General features: G+C 36.6%; 3 protein-coding genes across 7 annotated transcripts in view; 2 read left to right on the top strand and 1 right to left on the bottom strand.

Annotated features, from left to right (window-relative positions):
- The first annotated feature begins 22 nt into the window (after nucleotides 1-22).
- Nucleotides 23-11,324, top strand: DBT (dihydrolipoamide branched chain transacylase E2). 3 transcript variants are annotated; one of them, XM_038144850.1, is made up of 13 exons: nucleotides 105-167; nucleotides 2,349-2,473; nucleotides 3,173-3,237; nucleotides 4,189-4,312; nucleotides 4,485-4,560; nucleotides 5,475-5,656; nucleotides 6,033-6,160; nucleotides 6,521-6,764; nucleotides 7,536-7,702; nucleotides 8,312-8,389; nucleotides 9,427-9,618; nucleotides 9,765-9,836; nucleotides 10,685-11,324. In XM_038144850.1, the coding sequence occupies exons 3-13, from the start codon at nucleotides 3,175-3,177 to the stop codon at nucleotides 10,850-10,852; spliced, it is 1,494 nt and encodes a 497-aa protein (XP_038000778.1). In that variant the 5' UTR covers nucleotides 105-167; nucleotides 2,349-2,473; nucleotides 3,173-3,174; the 3' UTR covers nucleotides 10,853-11,324. The 3 variants fall into 3 exon arrangements, with proteins under 3 accessions (XP_038000780.1, XP_038000779.1, XP_038000778.1); XM_038144851.1 differs by lacking the exon at nucleotides 2,349-2,473 and having other exon boundaries at nucleotides 93-167; XM_038144852.1 differs by lacking the exons at nucleotides 2,349-2,473; nucleotides 3,173-3,237 and having other exon boundaries at nucleotides 23-167.
- Nucleotides 11,325-12,508: 1,184 nt separating this feature from the next.
- LRRC39 (leucine rich repeat containing 39) lies at nucleotides 12,509-24,267 on the top strand. Of its 2 annotated transcripts, XM_038144861.1 has the most exons (10): nucleotides 12,509-13,616; nucleotides 15,772-15,957; nucleotides 16,839-16,944; nucleotides 18,280-18,436; nucleotides 19,002-19,138; nucleotides 20,584-20,729; nucleotides 21,089-21,241; nucleotides 22,277-22,416; nucleotides 23,434-23,494; nucleotides 23,789-24,267. In XM_038144861.1, exons 2-9 carry the CDS (start codon nucleotides 15,833-15,835, stop codon nucleotides 23,487-23,489), a joined length of 1,020 nt encoding a protein of 339 aa, XP_038000789.1. In that variant the 5' UTR covers nucleotides 12,509-13,616; nucleotides 15,772-15,832; the 3' UTR covers nucleotides 23,490-23,494; nucleotides 23,789-24,267. The 2 variants fall into 2 exon arrangements, with proteins under 2 accessions (XP_038000789.1, XP_038000790.1); XM_038144862.1 differs by lacking the exon at nucleotides 23,789-24,267 and having other exon boundaries at nucleotides 23,434-23,717.
- The window catches only part of TRMT13 (tRNA methyltransferase 13 homolog), a 5,893-nt gene continuing 1,488 nt past the window's right edge, over nucleotides 23,556-27,960 (bottom strand). The window contains exons 4-11 of one of the 2 annotated variants that reach the window (XM_038144856.1): nucleotides 27,871-27,933; nucleotides 27,680-27,749; nucleotides 27,150-27,256; nucleotides 26,676-26,843; nucleotides 26,328-26,400; nucleotides 25,587-25,661; nucleotides 24,290-24,704; nucleotides 23,556-23,976 (exon numbers count right to left, since the gene is read on the bottom strand). In XM_038144856.1, coding sequence (XP_038000784.1) covers nucleotides 23,781-23,976; nucleotides 24,290-24,704; nucleotides 25,587-25,661; nucleotides 26,328-26,400; nucleotides 26,676-26,843; nucleotides 27,150-27,256; nucleotides 27,680-27,749; nucleotides 27,871-27,933 — 1,167 coding nt within the window. In that variant the 3' untranslated portion in view covers nucleotides 23,556-23,780. The remainder of the gene's footprint in view (nucleotides 23,977-24,289; nucleotides 24,705-25,586; nucleotides 25,662-26,327; nucleotides 26,401-26,675; nucleotides 26,844-27,149; nucleotides 27,257-27,679; nucleotides 27,750-27,870; nucleotides 27,934-27,960) is intronic. The other variant, XM_038144857.1, reaches the window with a different exon arrangement.

Here is a 27,960-nt window from a genome sequence, read left to right as displayed (position 1 = left end):
CGCCGCCGCCCCGCCCGGCCCGCGGCCCCCGCCCGCTGCTGGTTGGCTGTGGCGGCGCGGCCGCCGCCGGTTGGCTGTGCCGGGGGTGTGTGCGGGGCCGTTCTGCCCGGGGTAAGATGGCGGCCGTGACCGCGCTGAGGAGCAGCTGCCGAGCCGCGGGGCGCCTGGTAAGGGGAGCGGGGACCCCGCGGGCGGCGGCGCTCCCGGCCGGCCGCGGGGGAGAGCTAACTCGTGGCATCCCGGAGCCCTGTTCCTGCCGTCCGGCGGGCGCACAGCGCGCACCGCGCCTCTGCAAACACGACACGCTCGCGGAGCTGTCGCCTCGGCGGTGTCCGGGGCTGGGCAGCGCCTCAGCTCCCTCCCCGCTGTGCGCTCCCCCTGCCCCGCGCAGGTGACCGAGCCCCCGGCCGTGCCTGGGACCGTCCCCGCTGCACGGGGACCCCCAGAACTGGCACCCTTTCCCCCCGCGCTGCCCTTGCCCATGCTCCCCGTGAAAGAAACGTGTGCCTTTCTGTAATAAGACAGTGACATCCTCCTCTTCTGTTATTTCTAAGTCATCCCATTATTGCTTTGCCTATGCCTTGCTCTGCCATCACCGCTTCTCCGCCCACGCATCAGCTCTCTTTGCATACCGCATCTGCACGGAGACGGTGTGGATACACGTACAAAAAAGGGAAACGTATTTCTTTGAATCCCAGGAGCCTTGATACTTGAAAAGTAGTTGAGATACCTTACCATAAGAAGTGAATCTACTTGGTTGCTTTTTTGAGATACTTAGAATTTCGTGAGCATAGACTTAGATCATGCTTTCTTCTGTCTTCTTGTATCATAGTCCTCTTGCTATTGTGAAGAGCGTTGGTTTCCTATTATGTCCTCCCTGTTTTGTGGGATGTCAGAGAAGAAATAATTTTTGAAATTTAGAAACAAAATAAAGGATCAGTTCCAGTTTCTAGTATGTTTTTTGTCTTAATAATTCATATTGTAATTTTAAAGCATAATGATGAGGAATTTTTAAATACTTTTGTAATCCAGTTTTCAGCCAATAACTTATAAGTATTTATAAATAATTTTACTAATTAAGAGCATTGAAAATAGCCCTTTCTTTTAAGTTGTATTTCTAACCTTCTACTCTTAAATCCAGAGGGAGATTCTGATAAGATGAAAATGCTCATCTTATCTTCGTGCATGCTGAACTATAGAATTGGCTGGTTTACAGTGTGTGTTTCCTGCAAGCACATTTTGAATCTCAGCCAGGGGGCCTTTGTGTGAAGTGGTAGGGAAATGGCAGTTACCTGGACACTGGGACATGTGCCAGGTATTTAGATGAGGGATGACATCTGATTAAAACACATTACCAGGGATGTTGCTTTAGTCTATAGGTAACTATATACTTGGAAATATATATTATGTATGCAAAACACATCAAACGTGAGGAAATGTTCATTAAAATGACTCAGTGGGACAGAAGTCGAGAGAGTTCAGCAGGGCAATATCCTTTAATGCAAAGTCATTGCCTGTGAGCATGATCTGTTCAATTTGACTTGGAAATTTAGTGTTACTCCATCAGGTAATCAGTTCCCTGCAGGCTGCTTAAAAATATTTTGGTCTGAGGCCAGCATACATTTTCAGGATCAGTGGTAGTTTAGAAAACCGGAGTTGGCTTGTTTTTAAGGAAACAACCAAAGCTGAACCTGAGAGGTAGGGCAGTTCCCCTGGGTGCACTCAGCTCCTCCCTTGGCTGGGGTCAGCCCACGGCTGTCAGCCAGGCTGGTGTGCCCTCAGTCCCAGCGAGGGACTCGAGTGGGCCCTCAGCTCCTTTTTGCCAGAGTCACTCTGCACATCCCAGACTTGCACAGGGAAGGTGTTACCGTGCTGTGGCAGTATTGCCTTTAAGTTGCTGTGTAGTGTAATAGTAGCCACATTAACAAGCTTAGTACTAGCAGTTATCTTTGGGGTTAACTGGTAGATTATTTCAGACATCAAAATATGTAGATGGGTATGCTGTGGATATTAGAGCTAATTTTGTCTTTTATGTGACATTTTTATTTCTTGTTTGGCATTGCACCAGTATTATGGTGATTATATGCTGAAATTGTAAGCACAGTCTCTTTGTTTAATGGATTTTAATTTTTTCCTTGTTATTGAGGAACACTGCTCTGTGAAGAGATTGTGTCCTGTGTTATTCCTTTAACATACTAGCACAGCAATTTTTGGTAGAGAATGTGCAAACCTGAAAACCAGAAAGATTTTGTTTTTTAAAATGCAGTAGTTTTGAATTATTCCTGCAGTTATAACATGAAACAGCATGGTAACTCTTCAATAACAACACCAGTCTCTTTTTTTGGCAGTGACATTACTAATTCACTACCTGCATTGGTAACCAAAGGTTAAAAATCACATGGAAATCATTGTGAAACTTCACATTTAGAAATAGTTCAGAGATTTGATGTGCTCCTTGTGATCATCTTCACAGGTAAATACTGAATGTTTTTCATTTAGGGCATTGTAAAGAGAAAAAAAGAGTTTTTGCAAGTTTGTGACCGAAAGATCTAGTTGAACAATTTTTTCAGTAACATTTTTATGTAAACCTGTAACCTTCAAGTGGGAAGAAACCCAGAATTAAAGATAGCAGAAAAATAGGATTGTGAAGATGTACATTGTATACCATTTTTGTAATTTAATGTGAACTTTAAATGTATTCCTAAAGTACGATTTTTCATAGTTTGAAATTGCCATGTTACCTGATTGTTGAATATGGAAGGTTGTTTGGAGGACTAATGAAAAGATTTTCTGTTTGCTTGTTATAGGAATTAGAAAAATACTCATTCTAGATCAGTAGGTACCATCTTAGTGGCAGGCAACTGAAAGGTAACTCAAATGATATAACTTTGTTGTGTCCATCATGATAGACTGTGTTCTATAAATGTTTGTTCCTTAAAGAAAGGGGATATTAAATATAACTTGCAGTGTTGGGTTAAATAATACAGAAAATGAGTACATTGTCAGTTCAGAATTGTATGGCCTGCTGAATAATGTACTTTTTAAACAGTGAAAAGGATAGCAAATAGTTGAACAGTTTGGGGTGTGGGGAGGGAAACAAGAAGTTTCATATGCTCTGTAATTACTGAAAGGATTTTTTAAACAAGAAGTTAAAATTAACTTTCCCATGCAGGTATGCTGTTTTCTGGCTCCTCTAAGAAGATAATTTCTAAATTTTACAGTTTTGAGCTACTTGAGGTACATTGTAGCACCTGAATTTTTTTCATATCTCTAAATTAGTTAGAGAAAGTGTCTACAGAGAAATTGTTATTTTTATAAATTTTACAGCACTCTTAAGACAACATAACATCAAAATTACGTGGAATTTAATATATTTTATTAGATAAGAACGTGTCTGAACTAACTTGTGTTGAGATTAATAAAATACCTGTTTATGTCAATGCAAGCACTACCAACTTTGCTTATGATCACAATCATGACTGATTACAAGAGGCTTTAAAGCATAAAGTTTTGTCTGAAGAATCTTTCAGAAAATTCTGTAGACCCTTTAAAGTTGATTTCTGGGTAAATATAATTGTAACCGTAAAAGAAAACCATGTCATGGCCAGTTCTTACAAAATATCATTGAAGCTGATTTAAGGTGATATTTACTTGAAGATGATTCCCTCCTGTATAAGAACAAAAATGAAAGGGCCACTCTCTGGCCCTCTGGTGTGAATTTCCTTTCTGATTAGTACTTCTAATCAACCTCCAATGAAACAAATATGTTAGTTTTCTGTGCAGTCTAGGGAAAGCTTCCAGCATTCATCCTGGATAGGAGTATTTCAGATGTCTGATGTGGTTGATAGTGTGTGTGCTTTTTGTGTGCCTGTCCTGATTAAGCTAATTCCTGAGAGAAACAATAGCAATGAATTACTCACCAAATCCTGTCATGATTTTTGTTAATTGGTTATGTCACTGTGGCTTTGATCTCCCCATGTGTTGTGTTAGTGAAAGAAGCTAAAACCCGGCAAAGCTTTTGCTAATGTAAAGGTTCCTGTATGCTCAAGAATGTATTCAGTGTAATTGTGTTCCATAAGAACTTCTCTTCTATAGACTAGAATAAAACTATTTTAGTAGGACTGTTAGATGGGGAATATGAAATGAGCTCTACCTCCATTGTATTAACCCTTGAGGTTTTCTCCCCAGGTTTGCATTCATCGCGTTAGATCGTGCAGCAGCATTCGCTTTATAAAATCAAAATATGTGTGCGTGTTTGACAAATCTGCCCTCAAGTTTAGTCATCAACAGCGATTATTCAGAACATCTGCTGGTAATCTTTTTCATAATAAAATAATTTCTTTTATTTTGCTATTTTATGAGTGTTATGTTAGAGGTTTGCATATGGCTGGTATGTAGTTTATTTCTGATGCATTCAGATTTTTCTGTCTGGTAGCTTGTATTTAATACTAAACGTGCTGTATTTTCTTATTCTCTGTTTCAAGTTTCATGTGGCCAAATTGTCCAGTTTAAGCTTTCTGACATTGGAGAAGGAATTACCGAGGTGACTGTAAAAGAATGGTAAGCTCTGCTTTCCTAGAAATACACTAAGATATCAGCAGGTAGTTTAGCAACTTTAGCTGTATGATCAATGAGTTATCTGAGAATATTTTCTGGGTTACTAGCGAAGTTTTTTGGGTTTCATTTTGCACATTTTAAAACCTTGTACATGCTGAGCTTTTCATTTTGTTTGTTTGCAGTCTTATATATTTGTGAGTGGAAGAATTGGAAGGAATGGGATGCCCCTGTATATAGGGTTTTCCTTCAGTGATTGATGTTTTTTGTGTTCAGGAGGCCTGTCTTTTGTTATGTCTACTCCGACTTACTTAGCTTCAGAAACTTTACTTAGCTTTAGAAACAAATGCCTAGTCTAAAGAATGCACATAATTTTATCCTGTACCCCTCCTCTATTGCTTTTAGTAAAAGATTTGAACTTCTAAATTGTTTGTAAAAAGCCAGTGATGAATGGATTAAACAAAATCAAAGTGTACGGTGAAGGAAGGCAGTGTTGAAAGGCCTTGTTCTTTGTACAAATACCTCTCTCTGCGTGGAAGACAGTGTTCCCTACTATGCATTTCCTTTCTGAAACTGATTGTATATTGAGAAGTTGAAACCAACTTCCTTGCATGCAGATAAAGCTGGGCTCATTCTTATTCTTAGATGCTTTATAATATGACAGGAAAACTCTGCTTTGCTAAAGTAAATGTAATATGTGTGTAATGATATAATAATAATTTTGTCATTTTACCCAACAAAGAGTTCTGTGACAGTCAGACAAGATGCATGTAGCAAACATATCCAGTGTGTAGAATATGTTTTCTCATCTGGAATGCACTTCCATGTTGTGGGATGTATATTACTGAACTTACCAAAGGGATACACAGAACAGGTTTTCACACTGACTGTGTTTCCCAGTAGCCTGTCTTTCCTCCCAGGTACATAAAGGAAGGTGACAGTGTGTCTCAGTTTGACAGCATCTGTGAGGTGCAGAGTGATAAAGCCTCTGTTACTATCACCAGTCGTTATGATGGCATCATCAGAAAACTCCATTACAGCATAGATGATATTGCTTTTGTTGGAAAACCACTAGTGGACATTGAAATTGATGCTTCAAAAGGTATCGTAAGCCTTTTTTTTTCCTCATGCATATTTTATATTTGTTGTCATAAAACATATATTTGTATGTCATAAAACAATCAGTGGCAGAGAAGCTTACTTTTTCCTCCTGAAAATCTTCAAGGATTTTTTTTCCCTTTGACTTTATAGTCAAGAAATTTGAGTAGAGAAAGTTGTGATATTTATGAAAGTTTAAAATCTCCTAGACATTTCCTCTTGAATATTTAGGTTAAGCAGCAGCCTTTAGCAAGCTGTGTTCCCATCCACATTAACTCAAAGTAAATCGTAAAAGCTTCAGTTGTCACAGAATGGTTGAGGTTGGAATTTTAAAAATGCTTATAATGTAGTAAAGTTAATTTTTTTCTTTTTGTTTGCAGGTGTTGCCTCAGAAGAAGATGTGGTTGAAACACCTCCTATGTCTCATGAAGAACACACTCACCAAGAGATAAAAGGTCACAAAACATTAGCAACCCCTGCAGTTCGTCGCCTGGCCATGGAGAACAATGTAGGTTTGATGAATGAGGTCCTGCTGCATTTTACCCAGCTTTTCTATGGCAGTTTGACTGACTAAAAGAGCACTTATCTAGAGGAAACACTTGTTTTCAAATACATTTTAGATGTGTAAAACTGTTGTAGAAATGAAGAGGATTGTGCTTGAAGTATGCAGTCAAATGCCTAGTGGGACTGGTGGGACTTTTGGATGATTTGAACTATGTTGAATACCTAATAAACTACAGAAAGGAAGAGAAAACTGCAAATATGTTGGATCAGAAATTGGGAGTAGTTTTTAACCATAGCTCACAATATAAGATATTTTTATGTTGCTGTAAAAATAAAGTGTCACTGCTTGTTATGTACTTTTCAGATTAAATTGAGTGAAGTTGTTGGGACAGGAAAGGATAACAGAATCCTTAAAGAAGATATACTCAACTACTTGGCCAAACAAACAGGAGCTATTTTGCCTCCATCTCCAAAGGGTGAAATTGTCCCACCTCAGCGGAAAGCAGAGGCTGTGCCAGCTGCTCCAAAGGACAAAGCACGCAAAATCCCTGTACCTGTTTCCAGACCCATTGCATTTGCAGGAAAAGATAAAACTGAACCTGTAACAGGTAAATCATGAAATACAGTCTTGAGACCATGGTCACAGTAAACTACCTGTACCAGCTCTGTGAGTAGCTGATTCCTTTTGATGGCAGTGTGTTTCGTGTGGTTGTTATGCAAGTGAGCATTTAGGAAAACATTCTCTGTAAGAAGCATCTCTGCTGAAATTATTTTAGTAAATATTTGTTCATGTTTTGGTTGGATGGAGTTAAGCTGCAAATTTTACTTGCTCGTTCTTCAAGTGTATGTAGAAACAGGAATTCTAAACATGGATTTGTCATGGTAGGAATCATCATGCAATTAGTGGCAAAGTGCAGTGAATTTAAGTGATTATCAGTGTTTAGTAAAAGCATACTGCACTATTATGTGAGCAGCATTCACACCTGTTCTGGAGAACAGTGCCATAAAAGACACTAAGGTAACAAAAAAATCACATTAAAAGGGGAAAATTAAAATTTTTTGCTTGACTTTCAAGCAGTGTTTATTTGGAGAGGCTGGAAACCGTAATGCAGATTATCATATTATGTTTTCAAATTTATACATACATAGGAGAGAGATGCACTAATATAATCTGAAGTGTTACAGTCATCAAAATTGAGTTCCATGAACTGAATAACTCAGTAAGTGCTCTTTATGCTGTTCTTCTTTGGTTATGCTTTGGCTTTGGTTTGGTTTTTGGAAGATGTGTAATTTGGTTAATGGAAACAGATGAAATTTCACCATAACTTCACAGAAGCTCATTTTTTTTTTTGTTTAAGAAGACAATGAATATTTTCCAGGTTTTCAGAAGGCCATGGTAAAGACTATGAGTGCAGCCCTGAAGATCCCCCACTTTGGTTATTCTGATGAGATTGATTTGACTCAGCTTGTTCAGCTGCGAGAAGAGCTGAAACCTCTAGCTGAAATCCGTGGAGTTAGGCTTTCCTTTATGCCTTTCTTCATAAAGGTGAGGCCTGCAGCAGAGCCCTGTAGGGAGTACTTATACACAGGTTTTGCCAAAATCCGTTCAATGATTGTTGTAGATTTATCTCTATCATCTGAGTTATGGCAGATAACAGGAAAACTGTTTTTTTGTCTATTGAGTCACTTATCAATTTACAGTTGGAATTGCAGCTAGAGTTATGTAGTATCATTGAAATTTTTTGAAATACAAATGGGAAAGGATAGAATGCCTTCAGCATAATTTAATATGGATGTAAGCATCACCAGGTGGTTGAATCACACAAAACAAGTTTTTGAAATTGTCAGTATTTTTGAGCTCATATGAAATGCATCATTGTTTTTGTGGGTGTTATTATTATAATCTTTGTATTGCTAATGAATCTCTTAGGTCACTGACTGTTGTCCCTTTTGTTCAGAAAAGCAGGCAGTTGCACTCACATGCAGTGCATGTACAGATTAGTCTGGTAATGCTATTGCACTCAGAGTGCTACCAAAACACTCACTCCATATTGTTGTTAATCTAAATTTTCTCCTACCATTACTTCTTTTCCATGGAGCTCTCTGCTTATAAAATGTAAAAATCTATTTTGTTTTCTTTTGTTACATTTAACAGGCAGCCTCTCTGGGATTGCTGCAGTATCCCATTCTTAATGCTTCTTTGGATGAGAACTGTCAAAATGTCACATACAAGGTTTGTGAACTATGGATAAATGTTGTGAGCAGAAGGTGAAAAGTAATGTCTGACAGGGGCCTTTCAGAATGTCTGAGCTAATTATAAGAACCAAAATTATGGTGTTGTGCAGGAAAATAATTTGTGTATTCAGATTCTCTAGATTTGATTTATTGTTGGCCTTATTTCACTCGTTTGTTAGCTAAGAGTAATTTTGTTATTCAGACTTGCCTCAAAAATGCATATTAATATATTAATTTCCTATTTTTCACCTGAATATGGCCAAGCTTTTAAAATGAGAACATTTCAAATATAATACAACAATTTTGAGGGGTTTTTTTGTGCGCAGTAGTTCTACTGTTCCAACACTCAACCCTTATATATTAAAGTATAGTCTTGATAAAGGTTATATAGTTTTATACAAGCTGCTGGATTGATACTTCTGGGAAGCAAGTATCTATTTTCTTAAGTGATGTGTACTTGCACCTTGCAGTACAAACTTTTTTGTGCTGTTTTATAAACATCTCTCAGCATCCTTATATTCCTTCCAAAAAATGAAAAGCAAGTGATCTCAGTGATGTGAGAGTTAGCTAAGGTCATCTGTAATGGAAATGGAACATGGAGTCTCCCTTTGTTGCAGAGAAACTGCATAGCTCATGATTGAAAAGTTTGTGGTGTTTTTAGATGAGTATGCACACACCAAATTTCTTTTTTTTCTTCTTTTTAATTTTAGTATTCTCTTTAAAATATGCTACTTATGTTTTGCTACACATATGATCATCCTAAAGTGCAATGTTTTCAGTGTGAAGTTGATTCCAGGACTTTGTATTCTCTGAAGGTGGAATTGTCAACATACAGTTTGCAGATGTGAGGCTAATTAAAAAAAAATTATATCCTTTTCTCCCTTCAAAGTTGTATGCAGGAGTTGCTTACTAAATACAGCACTTTTCCAGGTTAAAAAGATAAATAAGGAAAATGTGATTGAAGTGGCTTTTTACCTAAAATACATTTTATGTTGACAGCTTATATTAATGTTTGGTTAATGGCACTTGCTGCAGGCTTCACACAACATTGGAGTTGCAATGGACACAGAGCAAGGTTTAATTGTCCCAAATGTGAAAAATGTTCAAGTCTGCAGTGTGTTTGACATTGCTGTGGAGTTAAATCGCCTCCAGTCCTTGGGCTCTGCAGGTCAGCTGGGAACAAGCGACCTCACTGGGGGAACATTCACCCTTTCAAATATTGGCACAGTAAGTACAGGGAAAATGAGAGTTGATTCTGAAATGCAGCTTTACTGAAGTTAAATATGCCAAGAAAAAAATCTGTAGCAATTAATTCAAGAGGCAATCTTTTTGAAAAAATTGTTAAATTACATCCCCATCTTTTTATTTTCAAGATTGGTGGCACTTACGCCAAACCAGTGATACTACCTCCTGAAGTAGCTATTGGAGCACTTGGAAAGATACAGGTATATTAACTTTATCTCCGTGATGAGAGTGTTAGCTAAGGTCATCTTAATGAAAGTGGAACATGGAGTCTGTCTTTGTTGCAGAGAAAATCTATAGATCATGACTGAAAAGTTTGTGGTGTTTTTAAATGACTGTGTGCACACCAAATGTTTAATTAGAAGTCTCTTACACCAAAGGTTCATATTTATTTTCCAGAATCCTGTTATATTTCTCTCACATCTATGTTTAGCCTTCGGGTTAGTAAGAAACAATATAAATACAGTTTTGCAAGTTTTGCAACAGCAATTTTGCTATCAGCAGGAAGAAAACTTGAGAATTATTCTGAAAATGAAGTTCAGTTTCATAAGCCAGGTAGCTGAATCCATACAGAATTTTGGATGTGAAGGCAATTTTATATTTTCTGAATCTCAGGCTTTAATTCTTTCATATAGACATTTGAGCTCACTGCTGGAAATGAAATTAGTATTAACTGAAATTACTTCTATCTTCTTCCTCTGAGCATTTTTTTAGAGGTGCTTTAAGGAAACTGCCACTTTGAGAACTAACAGTGCAATAAACTATTCAGGAAGAAACTTTGGAGTCAGGAAAAGCTTTCACTACTTCAGTATTTCAATGATGGGGAAAAAGGCTATGACTGTTTATTATGCAGGCTTTCAATATATTCTAATCCCCAGCACAAAGAATAATGGAAAGGTCTTGGTTTTTAACATGGGGCTGCTGCTGTCTGTCTAATTCAGCAAAATGTTTTAATTTAGATCAACAAATTAGCAAGAACAAAAAAAAGCAGATTTGCTAATGAAAGTACTTAATTTAATAATTCTGGTTTTGTCCCTCCTCTGATTTTTAGGTTCTTCCTCGGTTTAATAGCAAAGGTGAAGTATTTAAAGCACAAATAATGAATGTGAGTTGGTCAGCTGATCACCGCATCATTGATGGAGCTACCATGGCCCGGTTTTCTAACTTGTGGAAATCTTACTTGGAGAACCCTGCTTCAATGCTGCTGGACCTTAAATAAAGGAAGCCATGGCTAGAATATGCCTTTAAACTCTGTGGATTAGACTGAATAGTTACACAAGCTGTCTCTGCTAACATGTGCCCTTTGCTACGTGCATTATATAATGATATGTGGTTGAAAGTTCTCAACAGCTGATATCAGTCTCAATTAGTTGTTGCTTCTTTCATTTTGTATTGCTGTAATTTCATCTACAGCAGAGTGTCAGACTGAGTAGGTCACAGCTTCTGAATGTGGTGGTGGAATGTCTTTATTTTGCCTTTAATAATAACAATGATTGTCAGGCTGGTGTGACTGAGTGTCACTGCTCTACTCCTGGAGTATTTATAATCTGAAGGGAAATTTTGGAGGGGAATACTCATAGTTCTTCTATTTTGGACACATAAATTTATTTTAACAAATAATATTTGAATTTCTAAAAGGGATTATGCAAAAATCATATGCAAATAAAATGCCTTTAATGCTTCTGCTGTAAGATGTCCAGAGAGCTTTTTGTTGTTGAATTGAGTTAACCTCTTAAGTCTTTTGCTAGTCCACTTTTTCTGGAAATTACTTGCACAGGTACTCTTTATCAAACTATAAATTAAGAGGCCATATTTATTCAAATGCTTACTGACAACACTGATTGATAACTATCAAGGCCTTAATACTTTCTAGAATATCCTATATTTTTAAAGGCTGAAAGTAGTTTCAGCCCTTAATGCTTTCCAGTTATTTTTGATTCTTATAGAAAGCATCTGTCTGTTAAAATGAAATGAGAAAGAAAGAGAAAACAAATAAGAAAAGAAGGATCTTGCTTTATTATTCTGTCATTAGGTAAGCCTGACAGTAAGCTGATCATGATCTTGCATTCTGTTATTGATATTCAGATACTAGAATCTGATAGATTAATCAGATTCAACAAATAATGGATATTAAAAAATACTGTGAGATAAGGACTTCTTAAACTCAGAACGAGGCACATAATGAATAGGTTCAAGTTAATGGCTTTAGAGCAGAAAACTTATGTGGCTTTAAGGTAAAATAAACAGACCATGAGGATTGCACTGCTGATTTAGTAGGAGATATGAAGAAAACTGTTGGATATAAATACCTTTTAAACACATAAGTTTCACACAGACATGAGAAAAGACAGTTACATAGCCTTAAAAATGAATTTGTAACACACAAAATGGACATTTTCTCCTTTCTTTTAGATATATCAAAAACAGGAGCATTCTTCAAAATTGTAGACCAAAGTTGTCTATTGCATTTAGTTGTGAAGATGTGAGACAGGCTACCAGAGGTAGAATCCCTGCTATCCATGATGCTGAGACTGAATAAGAGAAAAGCTGGTAATGTATGGAGTGTGGCGCATCCATGTAAGGTGCTATTAATATTTCTATTGTGGTATAAGGGTCTTTTATATAAAGGTCATTTCTTGCAAAGTTTGACTGTTATATCATGCTTATCACCCATTTCATTTTTATCAAGATTTATTTATTCCTAATAAAAAATGTAAAGCCACAAAATACTGGTTTTATTTGTGAATTTTATGCAGGCAATCCTGTATGGGTGACTCAAACTCTTCTTGCATTAAAGAACATACTGTACTCAAGGCTACCAGAAGAACACAGCCTAATGTCTACTTTTCTACAAGTATATTGTTGTAGTAAGGGCTTAGTCTAAAGGCTTAGGATATTTTTTAATCTGATGATCATTGAGAAAATAGAAGTGTATGAAAGAAAGCAATAAAGTTACTTTGGAATACTTAAGATAGAATAATTTTACTTACATAAGGAGAAGATTGAAGGCTAAAGTACTTAGTGTCTTTTTAAGTGGGTAATGGTATTCATGTATTTAGTTGTTTGTGGACTGGAGAGGGTTGGGGTTTTTTTTTTTTGTTATAAAGTTCTGTGTGATAGAGTTATAACCAAATTAATTATACTTTTAAAAGTTCATCTTCACATTTTATACTCCACCTCAATTTGTTAGAACTATCCAGTTTTATGGCTTCCGTCTCAAATAGTGCCCTTGTAGTTATTGTTGTCTCTCTTCCCATTTGATTGAAGTAAAATATTCTGACAGACTTGTTCTCCTTTCATCTTCTCCAAGGGCTATTTGAAGAAATAGAATGTTAAATATTTTTCATGATTGGAACCATGCAAAGGGGTGAGTAATAACCCCTCTGCACATCCTGGTTAAGATTACTTTTCTGTCTGGACTTTGAAAATTTGCAGTAAAATTCTTCAGCAAGAGAATTCTTCAGCATTGACAAAAGTAATGAGTAAAATACTTAGTGATGTCATGCCTTTTCTCATCTGTTTAGTCAATGCTGCTGTTTATTAGTACTTTGAAGCTCAGTTACCTTGCAGAGAAACATTATTAAAGAAAGCAGTCATTTTTAATTTAATACTGGCCTTTTTTATTTCTAATTGTCATTTTTAATTCAAAACAAACTTATTGTGTGTAGCATAACAACATTCCTTTGTTCTTCTTTGTTCACAATTTCTGTTAATGGGAGTCCAGTTTAGGGGAGCCCAATCATGCTCAGCAAACTGGGAAGACTTCAACAGTGGTAAATGCTTGGGGGGATTGCAAAAGTGCCTCATGTGATGCCTTCTATTCTCAGCATGGGTTAAAATTAGAACTAGACTGACATTGCATTGGAGTCTGAGTGAGAGTTTTAAATGGCTTTGGTAATGCAGACAAGACTCATAACTTATCTCTGCTCTTGTCCAGAAAGCAATGAGTCACAGAAAATCCTTGAAAACACCAAATAATTAAGGTGAGTTGTTGTTAAACTCTTTCTGATGCTTGGAGGTGAAGTTGTTGGAAGATCTGATTACTTGGGAGTGAAATTGCTGTTGTTTTACAGCCACGCTTGGGAATTCACTTCTGAATTGCTGGCTGTGATGGCAAGATTATTATGGTTTTTATTTTGATGGCAAGATTATTATGGTTTTTATTTTCTTGATGAATAACAAGATCTAAGAACAAGACCTTTTTGATGGAATCCTGTTATATGATGAAATTATCCTGAAAATAGTCATATACTCAGGTCCTTTGATATTTCATGGTTCTAAGGCAGTATTTGTTGAATGATATGCAAAAGAGGATTGCCCTGGTTAAGCTTTAGTAGAAATAAGTATTGGTTTGACTGTATAGTATGATAGTATGATACTGGGTTTGGTAGTACAACTATTAACAAATGTCTCTTTTCTGCACAATTATATAAAAAGATTTCTAGTTTTCTACCTAAAAGGGCTTGTAGGTCAAAAAATGTATCTAAACAACAAGAAATGATAGATTAGTTAATCACTTGATCTCAATAAAAAAGTAATCTTGCCAAAAAACAGGCAATTTGAATTGTAACCACTGACTGGAGCAGAAAACCTCATGCATACGTAGCATTTCTGTTGCATGTTGAGATAGGAACTGGGAAGGGTAGTTGCTCTGACCACTGAAAGAGAAGCTAATCCTTCAAACTAGTAAATTTGACAACATTTTTGTGGGGAAGTGAAAAAATGTACAGTCCTCTCTTTACAGGAAAAAATCCAATCCCTCTGTAGGAACCCAAAGGCCACACTGCACTGCCACGCTGGGGTTGCCATTTGTGTCACTTGTCAAATCCTGCCATTTTACCTTAACAAACAGAGAACACATAAGAATCATAAATATTAGTGTATTAGACCAGATTCTTCTTTATTCAAGCTTTATAATTTGATTTTTTGCTGTCTTTACAACAGGAAGCAATCCTGACATTTTACATTTTATTTGCCTACACATTTTAACTTAATTTCAGACTCTACAAATAAGTATGTTAACAAAGAACATGTAAACATAAAATAGAATGATTGCCAGTATGAGCACAAAAATGGTCACTAAGCAGTTGTGGTTTATGCAGGCCACACAAAATTATAACAGAAACAAATATGAAAGAAAAGATTGGTTCTAAAACACAGACCTGCAGCAATTATTGTAGGGAAATATATGTATGAAAAGACATTAAATTCCTTTTTTGTTGTTACCTACCTGCTTGTTTGGAAGAAAGTTATTCTTACTTTTTTAGTTTAAAGCATATAAAGGACATTTTTCTTGCTTGCCACTCCAAGTATCAGTAAAAAGTTAGAAAGCGAGCATTCAGATCATCAGTGTTCAGAGCACACTGCTGCAGGCATGAAGTTTAGCCCTGCAAGCTTATCTGAGTATCAGTATCTTGGGTCCAGTAATGGCAATAAGAATGGTTTTTAGAGGGATGCAGTGATTAGGATGAGTGAGTATCCTGTCCAGCTCTTCAGGACAATAGGTATTAATTATCTCACTAAAGGATACATAATTTCAAAACTTTAGACTGAGTTTCATTTTAAATGTGAATTCTTACACTCAGTAAGGATACACAAACATTCAGAGAGAAATCAGAAGGGTTTAAATGCATTTTCCTAAAGGTAATGCATTACTAACTATAAAATGCACTGTAATGAGTTAAGCTATGATGAAAATGAATGCAAATAAAGTGTACTAATTAATTTCCAGGAACAGTTCCATTTCTGTAAAGTGCAAAACTCCTTTAGTGACAAGTATCTATGTCAGGTAGGTATCAGAATTGAACTGACTTAGATTACAGGTAACAGTTTAATGTCTTCCTGGGATGGGAAGGAATGCTCAAATCTGCATTTAATAATTATGGTCAAAACTTAGCCTTCCATTGAAGGAACTGAGAGAAGCAGTTGTTCACTGAATAAGAATGCAGAGATTGCAAAAATACCATTCCTTATTACAATAAAATTTAACTAGATGCAATTATCTATTTTTATACAGAGAAAGCAGTTGATAAAATATTGTCAGTTGGTTATATTAACTCATTTGACAACATAATGAGTGGGTATTGCAGTATTTCATTTTTCTCATCTCTGTCTCCATCTGGTAACCCATACCTGAAGTGGTGCACTGAGCCTGAAATTCAGTCAGATTCTGCAAGCAAATCTGAACATGTAAAGGATCATGGCTGAAACTGCAGTTTGCCTGGGAACATTCTCTGCTGTGAAGACACTCTGGGAAGTGAGAATACACAAGATAAATGAAGAATTACAGAGAGAAAAGGAATTCAGGCAGAGGTCTGCAGGAAGGTAGGTAAATTGCAACTCTTAAGTATGTGGAAAGCTAGACCATATGTTACATCTTAGAAGACTGTAATTGAATTTTAGAAGAATGTAATTTTCTTCAAACTCATGCAGACTCTAATTCCTTAGTTGTTACTCCAGCAGGATTCCCAGTGATTAGAATTTATCTAATGTCTGTGATAAAAATACTACTCTACAGATTAAATCCCCTGAACTCAGATACTAAAATCATCTGCTCTGTAAATATTCTAAGTGTTCTAAATATTCTAAGTGAAGATTTGTTATGCTTTCTTCTCCACTGAGGTATTAACAGGATTGCTTGGTCTTCTGTCTGGCCAGCAATTTTATGAAATTTTAAGAGATTTAGGATACTATTTTTGGTACTCCTAATTTATCCGATGTGTTTGAAGTGGAACAACAAATTCAAAAGTTAATAATGGAGAACACAAGCAGAAAGACAGAGAATGACCTTGTCATAACTCTTGTTTAGGTACCCTTTGGAAATCAAGCTAAAAGAAGCTGATTGACCTATTTTCTTGCACTTATATGTGGTGGACTGGAAGGCTTTCATTTTAGGAGTCTGCTTCAAAATGTGCTTTAGAACTCAATTCCACATGACTTTCTATTCTGTGGCCCTGCTGCAGCATGTTGAAAGTGAATTGCGTCCTCCTTCTGAATGCAAATGTAAAGAACTGTAAAATAGAATTCCTGTGAATTACCTCAGTCAAACATTAAGGTCTTTTCTTCTCTCCAACTGATAGTATATTAACATCCAGATAAGATTAATGTTATTTAACAATAAACTGTTTGTGTCTTTTTCCAGAAAATAGATAGAATATAGTAATTATTGGCTGTATTCATTGTGGCACTACCAATTTCCCTTGTAGGCTACTTCTTGTCTGGGAGGAGAGAGCTGCTTTAGCAAAGCTTAAAGAAAAAGTTATTAATGAAGGTGGAAGAGCAATTTTAAGGATAGAGGAAGAAGAATGGAAGGTAGGGTTAATAGGAATGAATGCTGCTTGTGTTGAATGACTGGTGCATTAGAAAACTACTATTTACAACTTTCCACTTACAGTGGTACTGTTGGTGTTCTATTAACTGCTCACTGTGCTTTGCTAACAGTGAATTGGAACACGCTGTTGTGAGTGTAAAAGCAAGTTTTTTAGTCCAGAATATTAAGCATTACTCTGCAAAAACAAAGCCCAAAAGACTTTTCTGCATTAGAAATTATTTTCACTGCAGAGTATGATTTTCATTACATAAATTCTCATTTAACATTCACACACCAGAACTACTGTAATGTACCAAGATGAAAACCCTCTGTATTTGGGTGCATGAAGATATTTCTTATTGTTTATTTTATCTTTCTAAGAGTGAAAAAGAGCCAGTAGATTCCCAGAACATTACTACTGTCATTTCTCATGTGCAGAGCTAATGTGCTGTTAATGCTGAAGAGTGAAGGCCATCAGTGCTCTGAGCCATGCAGAAATGCACTGACCAGCTCCTACAAGGTGATGAGAATTAGTTTGTGTTGAGGCCAGTGAGAACATGACAGCCAGACCCAGCCATACTCTGGTGGTCTGCAGGCCAGTGGTCCTTGTTCAGAGCTCTTTGCATACAGACATTGTAGTTTTTTTTATCCCTCACCTCTTCTGCTCTCAGCTGCTCACTATTTCTATTGACAGAATAGGAAATAGAATTTAGATCTCCCCTTCTGTGCAAAAATTTATTTAGAGCGGTTTTATCTTCAACTATATTGATTTTTTTTTAAATAAGAAATAAATAAACAAAAACAAGCCTGAAACTTATCAATGACAGTGCAGGTATCTAAATCCTGGGAGCCAAAAGAGGGCAGGTTCCATCTGTGATCAGAATGACAACCCACACTGGTGTTCACTTCAGGATCATGGAATCAGGGATATGCTGAGTCCATTGAATTGAACTCCTGGCTTTGCAGAGCACCATCTCCAAGAGTCACACCATGTGCCTGAGAGCATTGTCCAAACACTTCTTGAACTCTGGCTTGGTGCTCTCTGCCCTGGAGAGCCTGTTCTAGTGCCTAACCACCCCCTGGGGGAAGAACCCTTTCCTAATATATTGATGTAAAACTTTATAAAATGTAAACCTTTTCCTAATACGTATGATATTAAAATTGTATCGGTTATGCTTGGTATTTCGAGCATATTTTAGTTATCAGGATTCATTTTGTAACCTACATGTTACAGTATAGCTTTAGAAAAAGGACAGACTGTCAGTGTTTCAAATAAAACTTCTGCCTCAGCCCGTATTCTTAGCTGATTTTTTTCTGGTTTGTATTTCTTGTTTTAGACATTACCTTCGTGCTTATTGAAACTAATCCATCTCCAGGAATGGCAGCTTCACAGAACTAGTTTGCAGAAAATTCCTCAGTTTATTGGAAGATTTCACAGCCTTGTTGTTCTGGATCTATCCCGCAACTCAATTGAAAGTGTACCTAAGGAAATTGGTGAGCTGTGCTTTTTTATTTTAACCTGCTTTTCTAAGAAAATTGGTCTCACACAAATGTACCGTTTTTGTGCCCTTTGCTTGTCTAATAATTCTATTGGGTAGTAAGAAAACAGATTATTTAAACCTGACAGTGAGATAGAGATCTCCAAACCCTTAATTCCCTATAAACTAAAAATGGGGCTGGATGGAAAAGACATATCACTATGAAAGCTGCCCATGACAAAAAAAGGACCTATTTGCACAGCAGGGACAGCATCAGAATGCAGCTAGCAAAGTGATACTGAAAAACTAACTTCATGCTCTGAGTCCATGGCAGGAGTAGCCTAGTCACATTTTTTTTGGTTTTGGGTTTTTCCTTGCAGCACTCAACTAGATTGCAGTCCTGTACTGAAGAGTCCTGAGGTGCTGCTATTTGCAGTTTGGTGATTTTGTTTGTTAGTTTGTTTGTTTTGTTTCGTGGGAAAAGAGAGCATTTTTATAACAGTAAAAGGATAAGGCAAAACAAATGATATTGTGCTTCAAATAGAATAAACATGAACATTTCTCATTTGTGCTCTCTGCAGGCCAGCTGACCAGCCTCCAAGAGCTGCTTCTCAGTTACAACAGAATAAAATCTGTTCCTAAGGAAATAAGTAACTGCATCAGTCTGGAAAGACTGGAACTGGCTGTCAACAGAAGTATCTGTGATCTTCCCACTCAGGTTTTGACAGACTGTTTAGTTTTGTTTAATGCATATTTTGAATTTATCCAAAGCCAATTGTCATTATGCATTTGCATTTCTGTTTTCAGATTTGCTGTGATGCTGTGATTTCACAGTACTCCACACTGATGTGAACAACCTTTCCATGACTGGTCAAACTGAAGCCACATGAGAAGCACATACACACACCTGAGTAGCTGAAGGAGCCAGTCTTTATTTTGGCCAGATAAATAAATGACTTGGCAGTGCATAGAGGGCAGTGACACACTCCATATCAATTTGTTTAGGCTGGATATCATCACTGATTTACCCCACTAAGAATCTGATGCCTTAGCACAGAAAAGTTCTCTTTTATGGTTGAGAGTACAAATTCATACCATATGCCAAAAGACAGCTGTAAGCATCTTAACTAGAACAGCTATATCTGAAAAGGAGTTGTGTGATTTATACAACTGCCCGTGCAGAGGTAAACAATTGTACTCAAATGCTGAAAATAGCTATGAAAGAATGAAAACAACTACTCACCTACTACTGGACTTTAATTTGAACAGACCAAAATGTGAGAGACCTGCATCTGTAACTATCAGTCTCTTAGACAGAGATGACAAGTATGTAACCATATTTACTTGTTTTAATTTATTTTAAAAAAACAAGTCATGGCAATAGTTGACAGCAATCAGCACCTTGCAAAATTGAGTGAGTCCAACTAGCAATAGCATAGAATCTTCAAATGGAAATATACACTATTAACCAAAATCCAGAATTTACAGAATCCATGGGGATACAGGTTGCAGGGTGTAACGCAGGAAATCCATAGTTCTGTCTGATAGAGACTGCAGCGATGTGAGCACAGGGAAGCTTTGGTTATGTACACTTGAGTGGCATTCAGTGTTGAAGCAATTGCACCAGGTCTGCTATAAAACATCTTTGTACCACTTGAACATTGCAAAAGCACCTGAAGGCATCATTCATTGAAGGACTTAGGTCCTTCAATGCATTTTTAGAATGTCTTGCCAGGGCAGTAGACTTCACAGCATGGAAGGTGTCATGGTTCACTCTAAAATACGGTCCATGCAATTTGATACATAAAAATCTAAATATTTGACTAACAAGAAATGGCATATTGCATGGAGTATGAAATTCTAAGGACAATGCTGCCTTTAACATTCTTTTTTCTTGAGGCTTGGGGCATATCTGCATTGTAATCAGCAGTTATGGCCCTCACTGCTGGGTGGGAGGTAAAGTTCTGCTGCCTTATTAGTTCCCAACCTATCTACCTTCCAGGCAGAACTGTTATTGTCAGGTACTATCAGCTGTTGGAACTCAAAACCATTCTGTGTTTACTGGCTCCAAAATGTGTTGTAATGTTTCTTAACACTACTAGATTACTGCTGTACTGCTGCAGCAGATACAAAAAGTTGCATTAAATTTCCCCTTCTTTTCAGCTCAGTGATTTAAAGAAGCTGTCACACATAGATTTGTGCATGAATCAGTTTACTGCCTTCCCTTCAGCTCTCCTCAACATGCCAAATCTAGAATGGCTAGATATGGGGGGAAACAAACTCCAGGAGCTTCCTGATGCAATTGACAGGTAAATACAGCTCAAAGCTCATCTTAGTCTCAATTCCACTGCATTGAAATTCTAATTAATAAACACTACTTCAAAAGATAATTTTTATGTTAACCTCACTCCAAAGTCAGGATTTTATCAGCACTAATGTGATGTTTGGATAATCCATTCAATTAACAATAAATTCAGTATAAATTATAAGGTTAAATATTTATTGTCAATCATTTTTGAACAGAGGTGATTATCTTGGATATGGGGTTTCCTTTGAGACTTGTTGCACTATGAGTCCTTTATGTGGCTGAAAAAATTAATTTTATAGTAATGACTGAGAGGATTAATTCTATGAATCTTGATTTATTGCACAAATACCTATTTTTCAGAATGGAAAACCTCCACACTTTATGGCTCCAAAGGAATGAAATAAACTCTTTGCCAGAAACCATTTGTAATATGAAAAATCTTAGTACTCTTGTTCTTAGCAACAACAAACTTAAGGATATACCAGCTTGTATGAAGGGCATGACAAATCTGAGGTAAGAAAAAGCACCAGTAATATAAATGAAAATAACTAGAAAATACTTTTTGAAGTCCCCCTTGAGTTGTAGATCATGTAGATCATACTAAGGGTGAAGAAAAGGCATTACCACAGTTGTACAAATGGATACAATAAATCAGCATAATTATACAGATTCACAACAATTAAGGATGTGGTGAAGTAAGCTTTGTGTAATGAAACTTAGTTAAAGAAGTAAATTATGATAGTTACAGTCTCACATGAAAAGTAGACTGTAATACATTTTCTCATTTCATAGCCCTTCCACTATAATTGCCCTTTGATATCACTCTCTAAAGGCACGAGCTTACAGAAAAATGTGGCAGGCATTAAAATGACAAAAAGTAGAACTTTGCCATTGAGAATTCAAGCATTCAGCATTAAACAATTTTTTTTAGGTTTAAGGGCATGGATGAAACTGTCATGTACTTTACATGAAAAATAAAAAATAATGTAAATTCTTAATTGGTAGAATTTGAACTACTCCTTCATATACTGTGAGAGAAACTTTCCTGTTCTTAGCATTTTCATTTGAATTATTCGATGCTGGCTGTTTTAGAGAAAGAATGCTGGTCTGCATAAACCATGCCTAACCCAGGAAGCTGTTCTCAGCTCTTTTGTAAGAACCTTCTTAACTAAATATATACAAGCATAGACCCAAAGGTGGAACAAGAATAGAGACAGCACTGGCTCCTGCCTTGCAAAGCTGGGAGGAGCCACTTGCACTCAATTACTCACCTGTTTGTAAAAGCTCAATACATCTGATAGTGGGGTCAGAAACTGAAGACAAAAATGATGAGGACCACAATGTTTTTTCCCACCACAGTCAGTTACTGTTATAAAGCATCTTCTTAGCTTGCTTAATACTACTGATAGAGTGGTGAGTTTAGTATAACAAGAACTTAATTTCTTTTTGCTTAAAATAGTGTTTGAGAAATCTTAATTCAGTTTTAAAAGAATTATTTTCTCTGGACAAAACTTACTGCAAGACTAACCTTTTCTGGTGAATTCCTAGATTTGTAAACTTCAGAGGGAACCCACTGGAGCTAGAGGTAACACTCCCTCCGTGTGATGACACAGATGAGGAGGAGCAACAGGAAATGTTTGGCATTGACTTCATGCACATGTATATCCAGGAATCACTCAAGAAAGCAGGTATGGCTTTTTTATTAATTCTGATCTGTCCACAATGCAGTGAGGAAGAGAGGGATAAACTGGATGAATAAAATCTAGGATACACATAAAAATGAAACATGAATAACCTTCTCAATAAATGAGTAACATTTTCCAAAACAATCTGTAAACAGGCTTTTACTGAGGACAGGGGCACTTTTAGCAGGAGTTGGCACAGTAGGTCTCCAACAAACAGCACAGATTCTGCTAGGAACATCCTGGAGCCATGGAGCACTGTAATAAATGTGCCGGAGTTGCCTACACCATGGATAAAGAGGAGCTGATGAGTGTCTTTCCTATTTGCAATTTAATCAGTTTACATAGTGAAGGTCTTCTAGCATCCTTTAATTCATGAAGCTCAACTTTTCCTATTTTTGGATGTTGACCAGATGGCACTTCCAGAGGAAGATTAAGGGAGAAATGTCTATGTTCCCAAGATATATCTTTTGGCAATGAACTGTCAACACCTGATAAACAGATGTTTCTCACAACTTGCTTTCCCTGACACAAAACATAGTCACTTAAACAAAACATCCCCAGTTTTGTCCCATTTCTAAAACATGACAAAAATTTGTTGTTCATTGTCTCTGGGGTAACAGCTTTAATGTTGCAGTAAGAGACCCAAATAAGCACTTTGGAACAGATATTCAGTTGGCAGCTGTTACTTGCAGCGAGCACTTCACTGCAGATATAAAATGATCTCTCTGATCTTCATTCTGTGTTTTGTGAAGGCTTCAAAAATAAATGTAATACTCTTGTTTCAGAACACTAAGCCAGATTTTTTCTTATCAATATTTAATGAATGAATTATCAAATTAGCAAAAATATACCAAGATGACACTTAAGCCGTAAGTTTTCTTTCTGAATAGATTCTCTAGCAGAACAGGCTGATCAAAGTACTTAGGCCTATTTAAATATTTTAAGAGGAAATACAAAGCTATTCTGAACTTCAAAGTGGGAATAAAGTATGTCAACTTATTTTAACCTGTTGTCTTTCAGGAAATGTGGAAAGTTGTACTTCTGGTTCTCCTCCTCTCATGAATCCTAATGAATAAAGAAGGTAACTGTGAATGGAAGAAAATATCAAATACACATCTTCACAGCAAAGAGGCTACAACAGGTTTCAAATATTCTTAGGGATTTTATTTTTCCACTGATGAGAACTGGTTTGCATATTTGTAATTCCCAGTGAAACTGGAAAATATAAGACCTTTTCTTGGGTACAGGAAAGATGATAAAAGGTTTTATTTTTTTTTGTAAGAAATGGATTAGTTTAAAAAAAACAAACCCAGCCGACTTTTATAGGGTTTGGTTTTTTTCCCTACCAATTCCAAATCTATCTCCTGTCATATAGTTGGCTCTGGTATCAAAGAAGGATTTGGGACAGCTGTCAACAGGACATTCTCCAAAGACACAGCAGGCTCTGTATAATACTGCAGTGCAGCCTTGTATCCTTGCTGCTGCAAATACTCAATCCGCCCGTGATCAATCAGCCGTTTGCAGAGGCAACCGATCTCCTTCCGCTCCTCAACGCTCATGATCCTGGTTCCAGAGAATGGAAGGAAGGAATGAACAGCTGTCAGAAAATAGTTTTGGTAATTAACATTAATAGTTAAGCTTAGAAAAAACTACTGAAATCATTGTAAGTTCATTTCAGTCAGGTAAGCATGACTGTTGAAATATTTTGAAATGTACGTCCATGAAAATAATATTTTTAAAGTAAAATATGTCTATAAGTTTAGTAATTAAATGTTTCTACAAAATTAGTCCTTTTGAGGACCCAAAACAATTTAATGTGCCTCTATACATAGCTTTTCTGCTGGAGTCCATTTGCTAGGAAAAAAAATGTACATACCCTTGTAAAGTATCAGAACCACTTGCTGTCCTGCTGAGCGTGTGCTCATGTTCTTCTGTGTCATTAGTTTGATCTTCACTGTCTTCACTTGTAGAAGCTTTGCTTGTGGTTTCTTGCATGCCACAAGTGGCCCAACTACTCATTCTCTGAAAATAATGGAATTCTACTGGTCCCAGTCCTACTGATTTAAAGAACTCTTTGCCTACATAATGTGTCCAGTCACACTTGTGATGGCAACACAAAGCAATAACAATTCCAGCTACAGGCTTATGGTCTTCTGTGGTGCTTTCATTACCAGCAGATTTATGAGGAGCCACTTCTGTCTGAGCAGCCCTGCAGCGTTTTGGTGCAGGCTCTTCATCTTTTCCATCACAGCAAGTGGTGTAACTTTCAACCAAGCATCTCAAAGCAAGATCTGGGAATGAACAAATACATCCCCCCCACCAAAAAATATCTATAAACACCATGCCATTATTCATAAGGCTGTATCATGGTTGGGAATGTGCTTCCCACAAAGAAAAATAACATTACATATCACAAACTAAGCCAAAAAGCATGTTCAATGATAACTAAAAATTACAAACATCCTTTGAAAACATGAAAATCCTACATGTGGTTTCTCTTGAGCTTCAAAGAGCTTATCCTCTGAAATATTTGTTCTGAAAAAGTGAATTTAAAATAGTTTGGTTAAAAAATTGGCATATTGTAGGAGAATCTCCTCCCTGTAAAACACATGAGCATTTGCTCTAGAAGTTTAATATCTGGGACACAATCTATTAAATATGCACATGTACTTCTTAAATGCTTAACTGTGTCATCTTTGTCACACTACCTATAAAGGTGTCATATTTGAGATGTCTTTCTCTACAGAGTAGCCATATAACATTAGAAAAACTCTATTAGTTTAAAGTTATCAGGACAGAAACACAATCTTATTTGTGTTTGGGATACATATTCAGACCGCCAATAAAATTTGAGAAAGAAAATTGTTTCAAAGAAGAAGCAACTGTGCTAAAAAAAGTACCCTCAAATACATGACCCATACCACCACACACTGTTCTCTGTTCTAATCTAGTAAAGCCAAGAAGGGCTTCACTTCTGCCTAAAGTATCCTGACATCTATTATCCTTTTACTATTCCACTGGAGTCAAGAGACACTTAGAATATAATTACTGTGCTCACCAAAAAATGGTTAGAGGGCAAGAACAGCCTAAAAGGACAATTTGGAAGATCAGTGTATTCAGCGTGTAAGGCTTATTTCCTGACTTTCTGCAGTTCACACATCTGTAATTCATACCTGTCGCAGCACCACACAAATGCTTCCCAATTCCTACCACTGGTAGTTTTTTCTTCTCCAAAACAGGTACCTTATCTGGAGGGAAAAAAATAAAAACAACCAACAAGCCCCCATCCAATCTACAACTACCCCAGCACCTCTGTTTTTTCTGAATACTATAATTTCAGCACACTTAGAAATAAATGTTTGCCACTACTAAAAATACATTGATTGGCACATTTTGTTAAGACAAATTAAAAGAATAGGATGCAGTGGCTGGGAAGCACATTTAACCATTTCAGCCTTTTCTATACTGCCTATGAAAGATAAATATGACACTAATGCATCTCCTGCTGACAGCTGCTCCCACAAATTCTGTGTCATTGATGGTGCATCACTCGCTTAACTCTACACATAAAACAAACAATGCAAACATGTTTAATTCTGCAAGTGCTAAAAAACCTTCAAAATGTATTTGTTTTGGTACTTTCTCACCTATAATGATGTCCCATGAGTGTATAAAAAGTAGAAAACTTTAAAACTCCATTTAAAATATATGTATATGTGTATCTGTGTATATTCACACATGCCTGTGTGTATATATGTGTACACATACAGCATCAACATGTCCAAGCAACCACTGAGAATAATCTTCAGAACCAAGTACATTTAAGCATGTTACACACAAACTGACTGGAACCCCAATTCAAAATTTTAAAATAAGCCTCTATTTCAGAATGACACAGGCCAAAAAGAACTTACTTAAACATAAGTGCTGAATGTCTACTTGAAGCCTCTCAAATATAGAATCTCTCCTTTTGTGTTTTCCATCCACCTGTTTAAACAGAACAAGAGATTGCATAGGGCTGGCCATTAATAACTATAATTTTGCTCCAGGTATTAATGCCAGACTTTTTTCTTGTCAAGTCGACATCTGTGAATTTCCAACATTAAATATCAGGATTTTTTTCTAATAAATTTGCTATTGGTGAAGTATGGAATGTATAACTTGTAAAATTTAAATGTTTTGAGGATAAAAAATAAATAATAACAGGTTCAATGGCAATGGTTTAAAAATTATACTTTACTAATGTAACAATATCCTCTTACCTTGAATCTTGTGGTTGCCCTTTCCACAAGCAAAAACTGAACACTTTCAACATTCTCTAAGGCAATATCAACCCAATGAGACAGCTTTCCTCGCCCAGCTCCAAACTCAACAAAACACCTTCCTGGACCAAGTAAATGCAATTTTTCCATGGTACCTAAAATAGAAGCCTACAAACATCAAAAGATTACTTGTGAACCAAGAAAATATATGTCCTGTGTTTTGTAATGCCTTATAGAAAAATTATTCCTTCACCAAACTGCAGAAGACTTTTTTAAGCCTTGCTTTCAGTGAGGGATTAGGGAAAAGATGATGTGTGTACAGAGGAAAGGGATTACATCTTCTGTTTTACCATATCAGGTTTCCTCTGCAGGAAGCAACTGGAATTATGCACCCAGTCATTTAGATTTACAGTAGTACAATTCCACAATTCCATGTCCCAACTCCTCTATAGTTATTAGCAAATCAGACCAAACCTGTTGTTTCAAGTGTTTGAAAGCAGATTCCCCATTCTTTGGATCACTTAAGGCTTCTTGTAAAGCCTGGTGGGACAGTATTTGTTCCTTAAGATGAAGTTCCAGGCCTGGAGGCAAATGCAAAACTTTTAGGTATAGCTTTTGAGTTTCCAAGGGTTCCTAGTTTGTAACACACATTACAATTGTGACATGAGCTCAGTTTGTAGCACTAACAAAACAGTCTGCTGGGAGTGTAAAGCTATCATCATATGTTTATAACAGAGCTGTATTGTTTTCTGTAGTGATATCTGAGTGAGGGAAAAAAAGACAAAAGGAAGGGAACACAGGATTGGAGTGTTATTATTCTTCCAACCTAGTTTACTTTTTGGAGTAAAATTTAGCTATTGGAGGTCTGCCTGATAATTATTTCAGATGTGTTTTATGGCACCTATCTCATGTGGCTACAGGTATCTAACAACAAAAATAACAATGAAATGTTTAATCAATTCAATTTAAAACATCTTATTTTTAGTATTTAGAATTAAGCTCACCATTACTTGCTTTTTTCAACCTGGTAATTAAACTCTGCAGCTCTTCGATAGATAGAGAAGATAGAGGAACCTTTTTAAGGAAAAAAGTGACACCAATAAATATGAGACCTTTGAATTTTTCTGTATCTTTGCAGTCATAAATTGCAACATGTAATGTGAGGACTGAACCTAAAACCAAATAATGTACTCACTTGTTTTTCTGGTATTTCTGCTACCTCTTTTAAACCAGCATTAATATCTTGAACAAAGTAGACCTTAAAAAAAAAAAAATTAAATAAATT

This window comes from Motacilla alba, chromosome 8 (genome assembly GCF_015832195.1).
Source record: "Motacilla alba alba isolate MOTALB_02 chromosome 8, Motacilla_alba_V1.0_pri, whole genome shotgun sequence".
NCBI classification, from domain to species: Eukaryota; Metazoa; Chordata; class Aves; order Passeriformes; family Motacillidae; genus Motacilla; species Motacilla alba.
The sequence above is the reverse complement of the archived record's forward strand: the minus strand, read 5'-3'. Positions and strand labels throughout refer to the sequence as shown.